Raw genomic sequence first — 14,079 nt, 5'->3', positions numbered from 1 at the left:
GCGAAACCCATGCAAACATGGGGAGAATGTGCAAACTCCACAGGGACAGTGAACCACAGCCGGGATCGAACCTGGGACCTTGGCGCCGTGAGGCAGCAGTGCTAACCACTGCACCACCGTGCAGTCCCATCAGCATTGTTAATACTGGCTGCTCTCTGAGATATTCACAAAATTGACATGTTGGCTGCATTGCAACCAATGGATGGGGATTAATCATGTACCGTATTCCCTGTGCCTGTTTTTGGGGACTAGCTAATTCAACCACCCAAATATGTTTAAAGGTCAATTAGGTTAGATCTCATTTGAATACATATACTATATATAATGAAACATTTTAAACAGCACATAAACATTGTTAAAATATGAAAAGGAAGTTTATTTAAAATTTCTACTTATAATAAAGCTTAAAAATAAACTGTATGTTACAAAAATACAGCACAAATTATGCATCATAAATATAACAATTGAGAAGAGTCAGAAAATTCCATAAATATCTCCTCACTATAAATCAAAAGGAACAGGGGATTACAAAACGTAACAAAACATTCAAGTTCAAAAGGTGCAACTTAACTTGTGAACCCAATTTTCTCAATACAAATCCCCTCAATATACAGTCTTTCACACTATCAAAGTCTCTCTACCACCTATAAGGGACAGTCAGGAGAAACGTGATCCAATACTCTCCACTTGACTGGATGGGTGCAGCTCCAACAGCGCTCAAGAAGATTAATAGTAAGACAAAGCAATTGGCTTTATCAGCAGCCTATCCACCACCTTAAACATGCCCCCACAACTAGCAGACTGTTGCTCGAGTGTGTACCATCTACAAGATGCAGTGCAGAAACTCACCCAGGCTTCTGTGCAGCACTTCCCAAACTTATGACCTCCACCAACTAGAAGGACAAGGACAGCAGGTGCATTGGAACACCATCACCTGCATATTCTCCTCCAAGTCAAATACCATTCCAACTTGGGACAGGTATGGTTTCATCATTGTTATTAGATCAAGATCTTAAAATTTCCTACCTAACAGCATCGAAGCAACACCTTCACCAGACAGCAGCCAATGGAAGAAGACAACATACCACCACTTCAAGGGAAATTACGGATGGGCAATAACTTCCAGCCCTGCCAGCGATGCATGTGTCCCAAGAATGAATCAAGGAAATGCTATGTACACCACTTCCAAAACATAGAAAAAAAATGTCACCTAGCACAGAATGAGAAAGGTAACAAGCCCTTTATATGAAATTATTTACTCTAGAATGATATTCTAGAGAAAGCCATTTTCTCTCCAGCACATTTCCAAATTATGCACATGCTCATCTTGGTTACCACTGTGATGTATTAAATACTCATCTAGTACGGCATCACAATTTAATATTTTACATTGCCCCATGCAGGGAGCTAGCTGGTATCCATACTCTGTGTGGCTCACATGGGAACAGGTAGAGAGGTTTTGCCTAAAAGTGACGTTTGTGTGTTCCCTATTTAAATAAGGCTGCTCATAGTAATAATAATAATAATAATAATAATAATAATAATAATAATCGCTTGTCACAAGTAGGTTTCAATGAACTTAATGTGAAAAGCCCCGAGTCGCCACATTTTGGCGCTTTTTCGGGGAGGCCGGTACTGGATTGAACCCGTGCTGCTGCCTTGTTCTGCATTACAAGCCAGCTGTTTAGCCCACTGTGCTAAACCAGCCTCCAGTGACACCACAAGTCCTGACCAGAATGGAGATGATTTGCTGACACAAAGCATCAACACTTCTCTGCTTTTGGAAACAGTTTCCAAGCAATTTCAGACCTGTGCAACAAAATATGCAACTATCTGCTTCTGAAGTTGTGAAAAACACACATCTCGCACACACCCCTGACTGGTAACAGGATTTGTTGACTGTACAATACAATGCAAACTTTTAGATGCTGGAAGGATGCATCTGCTACGCATTTTCAGCTTTTATTCAAAGACTTGTTTCTAGAACTAACAAGGTTGTAGCGTAGAATTCACATGATCATTAATTACAATTCTGGAGGTGGGGAAAAATTACCTTTATGTTAGGGCTAAAGGAGCAGGATTTGGCCCACGACTGAACAGTTCAATACAATTTTGGTTGGTTGAATAACCCAGTGCTCAAAGTTCGGCAGGTGTTGGGCACAAGAATGCGAGTGCAAGTATTGATACAATGACCTGAGAGGTTTCATCCGCAATCAAAGCTTTTAGACACCAACCTGTGCTGAACTCCATGATGAAATAACTGGTGCTGTACATATTACAGAGCTGCTTCACTTCAAAGTGACATGGTGCAGTCGTGTCAAAAGTGCATTGCGAAAGAATTTTGCCCCACTTACATTGCATGGGGCAATTTCCAGAACACAGGCTGGAACTGAAAAGAAAATTATTAAAATGAAACAAAAGCAAAATGTTGCAGTTGCTGGAAATGAGAAAGAGAGAGAAAATTTTGGAAATGCTAGCAGATCAGGTAGCATCTGTGGAGGGAGAACCAGTGTTAACGTTTCAGGTCCAGGACGTTTTATTAGACCTTTTGTCAGTTCTGATAAAAATGATCATTGACCTCAAATGTTGGACTAAATTATTCCAATCCTATGGAGATGAGTTTGGAGGTAGGCAAATGTCACAGAAAACCCTGTCATGACCGCTCCTGGTTCTGTTCAGTCTCCAAATGACTTTCCAGTAACAGGCTGCCTGGGGAATTAGCTCCTTGCTTCATGGAGGTGAGCAAGCAATTAAGACCCCAGTAACAGTCCATTTTACCAGTGTTACAACTCTCCCACCATCGCCGAGCAACAGGCCCTTTGCTGAGTTGAGAGCAACTCTCTCAGCTGCCCATAAGTAATTGGTAGCATTAGGGGGCTGCAACGATCCAAGGGGTCCAGAGGCAGTTGAAGGCACTCTTCTTGAGAGATCAATCCTCCATCCTGAAGTCCCTCACAGTACTTTGCGATCTTTTTCACTACTAAAGTGGGAGGCCTTTGTGAGCACTTCCATTATAAGGTACCCCCAGGTCTCCCTCTTTTCCAGTAGTGCTCAGCTTTTCTTGTGAGGCTGTCATTTGGACCATTGCTGCGGGCCCATCGATTGGGCCTTCCATCATCCTTAATTAATTGGCAGATGTGGAGGCAACTAATTTAAAAAAAGGTTGCCCCATGTAAAGTTGCTCCATAAGGCATACCGAGGGCATGCACAGGACCTGCATATAGTCACAAAATTGGGGTCCCAACCCCCTTGGGAAAATTTAGCCTGTTAAATCAGATTCTCTCTCCACAGAAGTTGTTTTATCTGATTATTTCCAGAATTTTCTCTTTTTATGAAATCAATGATGTGTTTTATGTTCCTTAACAATTTACCCACCCATACACCATGATTTCTGCAATTTTATAAAACGACAAACTCCTTTTTTCGACTCCCCAGCTGCTTCCACAAGTGCTCACAATGATTGGCAGACCTCTGGGGTGAAATAACCCGCCTTCAGAAGTTGGAGTCCTGGCGTTTCAGTGGCCGTGATGGTGAAGTAACAATGACACTGTCAGAATCATCTGATTCCACTTCTCCTGAAGTTTGAGGCAGGTATCGATTGGACCTCGCTGGAATTGGAGAAAACCATGTGGATGCCAAACACTGTTATTTGAATATTGTCAGAGTAGAAATAGACTGGACGTTAGGCTGTTCTTCTGTTCCCAAAATTCTGGGCCTCTGGGATAAATTGATGGCTAATGAAGTGGGTTCTGACTCTCAGCCAACAAGATAGAGCTGGGCAGCAATGGTTTCATGTACAAGATGTTTATCAATGACACATGGTCCATGTGATCTTGGACTCATTTCCAATGCCTGAGGGGGGTCAGAGAGAAATTTTCCAGAGATCAGTTTTTCTTATTGATCCTGGAGTTTTCCTTCTGGGATTAAAGAGCTGCAGGGAATGGAAGGGTGGTGGACGGGGTGTAAGTGAGGTGGGAACAGGAGGTGGCCATTTAGCCCCTCAAATCTGTTCTGCCATTTCATGAGTTCAGGGCATCATGGCTAATCTGCAATCTAAACCCATTTACCAGCTGTTTTCCCATATACCTTAGTATATTTGGTGAATGAAAGTCTATCAATTTCATTTTAAAGGAAAAATTGATCAAGTATCTATTATTGCTTCCTGGAGAGAGTTCCAAACTTCTACCACCCTTTGCGTGAAGAAGTGTATACTGATTTAATTACCACAAAGTCTAGCTCAAATTTTTAGACTATGCCCCATAGTCCTCGACTCCCCAACCAGCAGAAATAGTTTCATACATTTTACCCCATCTCTTCCCCTGATGGTCTTGAAAACATCAATCAAATCACCATTAACCTTCTAAAATCCAGAGATTACAACCTTAATTTGTTTATTCTTTCTCATAGCTTAAACCTTGAGTCCAGGACTTCCGGTTGCGGCGATGCGGAGCTAAGCCGCACATTTCGGCAGCTCCCGCGATAACGGACTTTTGGGCTCTCCAGAGGAGCCCCAACGGAACTTTTTTGATTTAATCCCGTGTGGGAAGGTGAAGTAAGGTCCCCCTTACGTTGTATGGCTGAGATTAGCGGTGGAGCAGCGGAAAAAGAGGCTCTGGAGCGGCGGCAAAAACGAGGGGGAAAAAGCAGGAGGGCGGAGATCGAGCAGCATGGGGGACGAACCAGCAGGAGTTCCTCAGGCGCTGTGTGGAGAAGCTTAAAAAGGAGGTGCTGGCGCCAATGCTGTTGGCGATCGAGGGGCTGAAGGAGACCCAGAAGGCCCAGGCGGTGGAGCTTCGCGAGGTGAGAGATAAAACAAATGAGAACGAGGACGAGATCCTGGGCCTGGCGGTAAAGATGGAGGCGCACGAGGCGGTGGACAGGAGGTGGGCCGAGAGAATAGAGGTCCTGGAGGAAGAATCTCCGGATTCTGGGTCTTCCCGAAGGAGTGGAGGGAGCTGATGCCGGGGCGTACGCGAGCACGATGCTCCATTCGCCGATGGGTGCGGAGGTCTCTCAGAGCCCCCTGGAGCGAGAAGGGGCTCACTGGATCCTGGCGAGGAGACCTAAGGCTGATGAGCCGCCAAGGGCGATAGTTGCAAGGTTCCATCGCTTCGCGGTCAAAGAAAGTGTTCTGAGATGGGCCAAGAAGGTGCGGAGCAGTAGATGGGAGAATGCGGTGATCCGAGTTTACCAGGAGGTGGCAAGGAGGAGAGCTGGCTTCAACCGGGCCAAGGCAGTGCTGCACAAAAAAAAAAGTCAGGTCCGGCATGCTGCAGACTGCGCGACTGTGGGTCACTTATCAGGACAGACACCATTATTTTGAAACGCCAGAAGAGGCTTGGACCTTTATTCAAACGGAAAAATTGGACTCGAACTGAGGGGATGTGGTTGTGGGGGAGATGTTGGTTGTATACGGGGTTGTAAATATGGGTAAAGAATACTTCATGGGTGGGATGACGGATGGGGATGTGGGTAGAATTCTGGTTAAAATTCCTTTTTTTCTTTTCTGAAGACGAGATGATGGGGAATGTGGGCGTCGGTGCTGGAGGGAGGCGAGACTCGGGGATGAGGGAACTGGGATAATGGCCGCAACAGGAGCTGCGCCACAGGGGGTGGAGCTGGCTCAGGAAAGGACTGGCCTAAGATAGGAGATGGCTAGTCGGCGGGGGGTTAGCCCCCCAATCCGGCTGATCACGTGGAATGTGAGAGGCCTAAAGGGGCCGGTTAAGAGGGCCCGAGTGTTCGCGCACCTAAAGGGACTGAAGGCAGACGTGGTCATGCTTCAGGAGACACATCTGAAGGTGGCAGATCAGGTCAGGTTAAGGATGGGATGGGTAGGACAGGTGTTCCATTCGGGGCTAGATGCGAAGAATAGAGGGGTGGCAATACTGGTGGGGAAGCAGGTGTCGTTTGAGGTCAAAAACATAGTAGCGGACAATGGAGGCCGATACATGATGGTGAGTGGTAGGTTGCAGGGGACGGAGGTGGTACTGGTGAATGTATATGCCCCGAACTGGGACGATGCTGGATTCATGAAACGGATGTTGGGGCGTATTCCAGACCTGGAGGTAGGGAGTTTGATAATGGGTGGGGATTTTAACACGGTGCTGGACCCAGCATTAGAACGTTCCAGATCTAGGACGGGGAAGATGCCGGCTGCGCCCGTTGTGGAGGTTGGATGTGGGACTGCTGGCAGGCGAGGAAGTGTGCGGGAGGGTGCATCGAAAGGTATCTGGAGGCCAACGACAACGGGGAGGTGCAGGTGGGAGTAGTATGGGAGGCGCTGAAGGCGGTGGTCAGGGGAGAGTTAATCTCCATCAGGGCTCATAGGGTGAAGAGAGAGGGCAGGGAAAGGGAGAGGGTAGTGGGGGAGATTTTAAGGGTGGACAGGAGATATGCAGAGGCTCCTGATGAGGGACTACTCAGGGAGAGACGAAGTCTCCAGACGGAGTTCGACCTGTTGACCACAGGGAAGGCAGAGGCACAGTGGAGGAAGGCACAGGGGGCGATAGATGAATATGGGGAGAAGGCGAGTCGGATGCTGGCACATCAGCTCCGTAAGAGGATGGCAGCGAGGGAAATAGGTGGAGTCAAGGATGGCAGGGGAACTACGGTGCGGAGTGCGGTGAAAGTGAATGAGGCATTTAAGGCCTTTTACGAGGAGCTGTATAGGTCCCAGCCCCCATGGGGAAAAGAGGGGATGCGACGATTCTTGGACCAACTGAGGTTCCCGAGGGTGGAGGAGCAGGAGGTGGCTGGTTTGGGGGCACCAATTGGGGTGGAGGAGCTGGTTAAAGGACTGGGGAGCATGCAGGCAGGGAATGCCCCGGGGCCGGGTGGGTTCCCGGTGGAGTTTTATAGGAAATATGTAGACCTGTTAGCCCCGTTGCTGGTAAGGACCTTCAATGAAGCAAGGGAGGGGGGGACCCAGCCCCCGACAATGTCGGAGGCGACGATCTCTTTGATCTTGAAGCGGGATAAGGACCCACTGCAATGTGGGTCGTATAGACCGATCTCGCTCCTCAGCGTAGATGCGAAGTTGCTGGCAAAAATGTTGGCTACGAGGATTGAGGACTGTGTCCTGGGGGTGATTCACGAGGACCAGACGGGATTCGTAAAGGGTAGGCAGCTAAATACTAATGTGCGAAGGCTCCTAAATGTGATAATGATGCCATCGGTGGAGGGAGAGGCGGAGATAGTGGCAGCCATGGACGCGGAGAAGGCCTTTGATCGGGTAGAGTGGGAGTATCTCTGGGAAGTGTTGAGGAGGTTTGGGTTCGGGGGAGGGTTTATTAGTTAGGTTAAGCTCCTGTATAGAGACCCGGTGGCGAGTGTGGTCACGAGTATTTCCGGCTGTATCGAGGGACGAGGCAGGGGTGCCCCCTGTCCCCTCTGCTGTTTGCATTAGCAATTGAACCTTTGGCCATGGCGTTAAGGGAGTCGGGGAAATGGAAGGGGGTTGTCCGAGGGGGAGAGGAATATCGAGTGTCGCTGTACGCAGACGACTCGTTGCTGTATGTGGCGGATCCAGTGGAGGGGATGGTTGAGGTCATGCAGATCCTAAGGGAGTTTGGAGACTTTTCAGGCTATAAGCTCAATGTGGGAAAGAGTGAGCTCTTTGTGGTGCATCCGGGGGATCAGGGAAGAGGGATAGACGACCTACCGTTGAGGAGGGCGGAAAGGAGCTTTCGATACTTGGGGATTCAGGTAGCTAGGAGCTGGGGAGCACTGCACAAACTTAATTTGACGCGGCTGGTGGAACAGATGGAGGAGGATTTTAAAAGGTGGGACATGTTGCCACTCTCGCTGGCGGGTAGGGTACAGTCGGTTAAAATGGTGGTCCTCCCGAGGTTTCTTTTTGTATTCCAATGCCTGCCAATTGGGATTACCAAGGCCTTCTTTAAGAGGGTAAGCAGGAGCATTATGGGATTTGTGTGGGCGAGCAAGACCCTGAGGGTAAGGAGGGGGTTCCTGGAACGTAGCAGAGATAGAGGAGGGTTGGCGTTGCCGAATTTGGGTGGCTACTACTGGGCAGCCAACGTGGCGATGATCCGTAAGTGGGTGATGGAGGGAGAGGGGCGGTGTGGAAGAGGTTGGAGAGGGCGTCCTGCAAAGGAACGAGCCTGGGGGCGCTGGTGACGGCACCGCTGCCGCTCTCGCCGACAAGGTACACCACGAGCCCGGTGGTGGCGGCAACGCTAAAGATCTGGGGGCAGTGGAGACGGCACAGGGGTGCGATGGGAGCCTCGGTGTGGTCCCCGATCAGAGATAACCATCGGTTTGTCCCAGGAAGGGTGGATGGGGGGGTTTCAGAGCTGACATCGGGCAGGGATTAGAAGAATGGGGGACCTGTTCATCGATGGGATGTTTGCGAGCTTAGGGGCGCTGGAGGAGAAATTTGGACTACTCCTGGGAAATGCCTTCAGGTACATGCAAGAGAGGGCGTTTGTGAGGCGGCAGGCGAGGGAATTCCCACTGCTCCCGGCACAGGGGATTCAAGATAGGGTGATTTCGGGCGTATGGGTCGGAGAAGGCAAGGTGTCGGCGATATACCAGGAGATGAAAGAAGAGGGGGAGGCTTTGGTAGAGGAGCTGAAGGGTAAATGGGAAATGGAGTTGGGGGAGATTGAGGGGCTATGCGCTGATGCCCTAAGTAGGATTAATTCCTCTTCCTCGTGTGCCAGGCTTAGCCTGATACAATTTAAGGTGATTGTGGATCATCGAGCGCATATGACGGGGGCGAGGCTGAGTAGGTTCTTTGGGGTGAAGGACAGATGTGGGAGGTGCTCAGGAAGTCCGACGAACCATGTCCATATGTTTTGGTCATGCCCGGCACTGGAGGGGTTCTGGAGGGGAGTTCCGGGTCAAGCCAAGCTGGGGGCTAGCACTATTTGGAGTAGAGGACGAGCCGGGAGTGCAGGAGGCGAAAGAGGCTGGCATTCTGGCATTTGCGTACCTAGTAGCCCGGCGAAGGATCTTGTTAATGTGGAAAGAGGCAAAGCCCCCCAGCGTGGAAGCCTGGACAAATGATATGGCAGGGTTTATCAAGTTGGAGAGGATAAAGTTTGCCTCGAGAGGGTCTGCGCAGGGGTTCTACAGGCGGTGGCAACCGTTCCTAGACTATCTCGCGGAGCGTTAGATGAAGGGGGGGGTTTCTGGGGGGCATTTGAGCAAGAAAACACATGAATGATCCGGAAAACTGACATATACGGGAGGAATCCAATGTACAAAGTTCTGTATCTTATTGACTTGCCATGTTCATGTCTTGCTATGCGAGCATTCTCGGGGGGGGGGGGGGGGGGGGGGTTGTATGGTTGACAATTGTTGAGAAATTCTTAATAAAAACATATTTTAAAAAATAAAATAAATAAACCTCGAGTCCAGCTGTCATTTTAATAAATTGATGCCGTATTCTTGCCAAGGAAAAAAATATCCTTCCTAAGGTACGGTGGCTAAAAATACTCGCAGTACTTCAAAGTGTGTTTTACCCAGAGCTTTGAATAGCTGAAGCATGAATTCTATCCCTTGTATTTGTTTCTTCTAGATATAAAGGCCAGAATTCCATTCGACTTTTGGGTATTTTATGTCCCTGTTTTGTGACATTATTTTAAAAAATAAATTTAGAGTACCCAATTATTTTTTATTTTTATTTTTATTTTTTAAATATTTTATTGAAAATTTTTGGTCAACCATCACAGTACATTGTGTATCCTTTACACAATAATATAACAGTATAAATAACAATGACCTGTTTTATAAACAAAGAATAAATAATATATAACAAAACGAAAACTAAAACTAAATGAGAACTGCCTTGTCTCAGATAAACACTCTCCAAAAATATGATTTAACAGTCCAATATACAATTATTTATAGCAACGACCTATACATATATATTAACAACCCTGAGAGTCCTTCTGGTTCCCCCCCCCTGGGCTGCTGCTGCTGCCTTCTTCTTTTCCATTCCCTCTATCTTTCTGTGAGGTATTCGACGAACGGTTGCCACCGCCTGGTGAACCCTTGAGCCGATCCCCTTAGGACGAACTTAATCCGTTCCAGCTTTATAAACCCTGCCATGTCATTTATCCAGGTCTCCACCCCCGGGGGCTTGGCTTCCTTCCACATCAACAGTATCCTGCGCCGGGCTACTAGGGACGCAAAGGCCAAAACATCGGCCTCTTTCGCCTCCTGCACTCCCGGCTCTTGTGCAACCCCAAATATAGCCAACCCCCAGCTTGGTTCGACCTGGACCCCCACTACTTTCGAAAGCACCTTTGTCACCCCCACCCAGAACCCCTGGATTGCCGGACATGACCAGAACATGTGGGTGTGATTCGCTGGGCTTCTCGAGCATCTCGCACACCTATCCTCTACCCAAAAAAATTTACTGAGCCGTGCTCCAGTCATATGCGCCCTGTGTAACACCTTAAATTGAATCAGGCTTAGCCTGGCACACGAGGACGATGAGTTTACCCTACTTAGGGCATCCGCCCACAGCCCCTCCTCAATCTCCTCCCCCAGCTCTTCTTCCCATTTCCCTTTCAGCTCATCTACCATAATCTCCCCCTTGTCCCTCATTTCCCTATATATATCTGACACCTTACCATCCCCCACCCATGTCTTTGAGATCTCACTGTCCTGCACTTCATGCGTCGGGAGCTGCGGGAATTCCCTCACCTGTTGCCTCGCAAAAGCCCTCAGTTGCATATACCGGAATGCATTCCCTTGGGGCAACCCATATTTCTCGGTCAGCGCTCCCAGACTTGCGAACTTCCCATCCACAAACAGATCTTTCAATTGCGTTACTCCTGCTCTTTGCCATATTCCAAATCCCCCATCCATTCTCCCCGGGGCAAACCTATGGTTATTTCTTATCTGGGACCCCACCAAGGCTCCCGTCTTTCCCCTATGCCGTCTCCACTGTCCCCAAATTTTCAAAGTCGCCACCACCACCGGGCTTGTGGTGTATTTCTTCGGTGAGAACGGCAATGGGGCCGTCACCATAGCTTGTAGGCTAGTCCCCCTACAGGACGCCCTCTCCAATCTCTTCCACGCCGCTCCCTCCTCTTCTCCCATCCACTTACTCACCATTGAGATATTGGCAGCCCAGTAGTACTCACTTAGGCTCGGTAGTGCCAGCCCCCCGCTATCCCTACTACGCTGTAAGAATCCCTTCCTCACTCTCGGGGTCTTCCCGGCCCACACAAAACTCATGATACTCTTTTCGATCCTTTTGAAAAAAGCCTTCGTGATCACCACCGGGAGGCACTGAAACACAAAGAGGAATCTCGGGAGGACTACCATTTTAACCGCCTGCACCCTCCCTGCCAGTGACAGGGATACCATGTCCCATCTCTTGAAGTCCTCCTCCATTTGTTCCACCAATCGCGTTAAATTTAACCTATGCAATGTACCCCAATTCTTGGCCATCTGGATCCCCAAGTAACGAAAGTCCCTTGTTACCTTCCTCAGCGGAAAGTCCTCTATTTCTCTGCTCCCCTGGATGCACCACAAACAACTCACTTTTCCCCATGTTCAGTTTATATCCTGAGAATTCTCCAAACTCCCGAAGTGTCCGCATTATCTCTGGCATCCCCTCCGCCAGGTCCGCTACATATAACAAATCATCCGCATACAGAGATACCCGGTGTTCTTCTCCTCCTCTAAGTACTCCCCTCCACTTCTTGGAACCCCTCAATGCTATTGCCAGGGGCTCAATCGCCAGTGCAAACAATAATGGGGACAGAGGGCATCCCTGCCTTGTCCCTCTATGGAGCCGAAAGTATGCAGATCCCCGTCCATTCGTGACCACACTCGCCACTGGGGCCCTATACAACAGCTGCACCCATCCAACATATTCATCTCCAAAACCAAATCTCCTCAGCACCTCCCACAGATAATCCCACTCCACTCTATCAAATGCTTTCTTGGCATCCATCGCCACCACTATCTCCACTTCCCCCTCTGGTGGGGGCATCATCATTACCCCTAGCAGCCTCCGTATATTCGTATTCAGCTGTCTCCCCTTCACAAACCCAGTTTGGTCCTCATGGACCACCCTCGGGACACAATCCTCTATCCTCATTGCCATTACCTTGGCCAGAATCTTAGCGTCTACATTTAGGAGGGAAATAGGTCTATAGGACCCGCATTGCAGCGGGTCCTTTTCCTTCTTTAGGAGAAGCGATATCGTTGCCTCAGACATAGTCGGGGGCAGCTGTCCCCTTTCCTTTGCCTCATTAAAGGTCCTCATCAGTAGCGGGGCGAGCAAGTCCACATATTTCCTGTAAAATTCAACTGGGAATCCATCCGGTCCCGGGCCTTCCCCGCCTGCATGCGCCTAATTCCTTTCACTACTTCCTCTATTTCATGATGTGGAGATGCCGGCGTTGGACTGGGGTGAGCACAGTACGAAGTCTTACAACACCAGGTTAAAGTCCAACAGGTTTGTTTCGATGTCGCGAGCTTTCGGAGCGCTGCTCCTTCCTCAGGTGAATGAAGAGGTCTGTTCCAGAAACATATATATACATATATGTATGTGTTTCTGGAACAGACCTCTTCATTCACCTGAGGAAGGAGCAGCGCTCCGAAAGCTAGTGACATCGAAACAAACCTGTTGGACTTTAACCTGGTGTTATAAGACTTCGTACTGTCCTCTATTTCAATCTGTGCTCCCAGTCCCACCCTTTCCTGCTCCTCCACCTTGGGAAATTCCAGCCGGTCCAGAAAGCCCATCATTCTCTCCCTCCCATCCGGGGGTTGAGCTTCGTATAATTTTTTATAAAATGCCTTGAACACTCCATTCACTCTCTCCGCTCCCCGCTCCATCTCTCCTTCCTCATCCCTCACTCCCCCTATTTCCCCTCGCTGCTCCCCTTTTCCTCAATTGGTGGGCCAGCAACCTGCTCGCCTTCTCCCCATATTCGTACTGTACACCCTGTGCCTTCCTCCACTGTACCTCTGCAGTACCCGTTGTCAGCAAGTCAAATTCTACGTGTAGCCTTTGCCTTTCCCTGTACAGTCCCTCCTCCGGTGCCTCCGCATATTGCCTGTCCACCCTCAGAAGTTCTTGCAGCAACCGCTCCCATTCCCTACTCTCCTGCTTTCCTTTATGTGCCCTTATTGATATCAGCTCCCCTCTAACCACCGCCTTCAGCGCCTCCCAGACCACTCCCACCTGGACCTCCCCATTATCATGGAGTTCCAAGTACTTTTCAATGCACCCCCTCACCCTTAGACACACCCCCTCATCTGCCATTAGTCCCATGTCCATTCTCCAGGGTGGGCGCCCTTCTGTTTCCTCCCCTATCTCCAAGTCCACCCAATGTGGAGCGTGATCCGAAATGGCTATAGCCGTATACTCCGTTCCCCTCACCTTCGGGATCAACGCCCTTCCCAAAACAAAAAAGTCTATTCGCGAATAGACTTTGTGGACATAGGAGAAAAACGAAAACTCCTTACTCCTAGGTCTGCTAAATCTCCACGGGTCTACTCCTCCCATCTGCTCCATAAAATCTTTGAGCACCTTGGCTGCTGCCGGCCTCCTTCCAGTCCTGGACCTCGACCTGTCCAGCCCTGGTTCCAACACCGTATTGAAATCTCCCCCCATTACCAACTTTCCCATCTCTAGGTCCGGGATGCGTTCTAGCATACGCCTCATAAAATTGGCATCATCCCAGTTCGGGGCATATACGTTTACCAAAACCACCGTCTCCCCCTGTAGTTTGCCACTCACCATCACGTATCTGCCCCCGCTATCCGCCACTATAGTCTTTGCCTCAAACATTACCCGCTTCCCCACTAATATAGCCACCCATGTTTTTCGCATCTAGCCCCGAATGGAACACCTGCCCCACCCAACCTTTGCGTCGTCTCACCTGGTCTATCAGTTTCAAGTGCGTTTCCTGTAACATAACCACGTCTGCCTTAAGTTTCTTAAGGTGTGCGAGTACCCGTGCCCTCTTTATCGGCCCGTTCAGCCCTCTCACGTTCCACGTGATCAGCTGGGTTGGGGGCTTTTTACCCCCCCCCCCCCCCTTGTCGATTAGCCATCCCCTTTTTCCAGCTCCTCACCCGGTT

The 14,079-nt window shown here is 49.2% G+C and overlaps 1 protein-coding gene across 4 annotated transcripts in view; it reads right to left on the bottom strand.

Annotated features, from left to right (window-relative positions):
• Window positions 1-352: 352 nt before the first annotated feature.
• iqce (IQ motif containing E) overlaps window positions 353-14,079 on the bottom strand; it is a 130,178-nt gene continuing 116,451 nt past the window's right edge. For 3 of the 4 annotated variants that reach the window (XM_072481049.1, XM_072481051.1, XM_072481053.1), the window contains one exon: window positions 353-3,608. In XM_072481049.1, coding sequence (XP_072337150.1) covers window positions 3,493-3,608 — 116 coding nt within the window. In that variant the 3' untranslated portion in view covers window positions 353-3,492. The remainder of the gene's footprint in view (window positions 3,609-14,079) is intronic. The other variant, XM_072481050.1, reaches the window with a different exon arrangement.

The sequence above is a fragment of the Scyliorhinus torazame genome, chromosome 17, assembly GCF_047496885.1.
Source record: "Scyliorhinus torazame isolate Kashiwa2021f chromosome 17, sScyTor2.1, whole genome shotgun sequence".
NCBI classification, from domain to species: Eukaryota; Metazoa; Chordata; class Chondrichthyes; order Carcharhiniformes; family Scyliorhinidae; genus Scyliorhinus; species Scyliorhinus torazame.
Note: the sequence above shows the minus strand (reverse complement) of the source record. Positions and strands in the feature narration are given on the sequence as shown.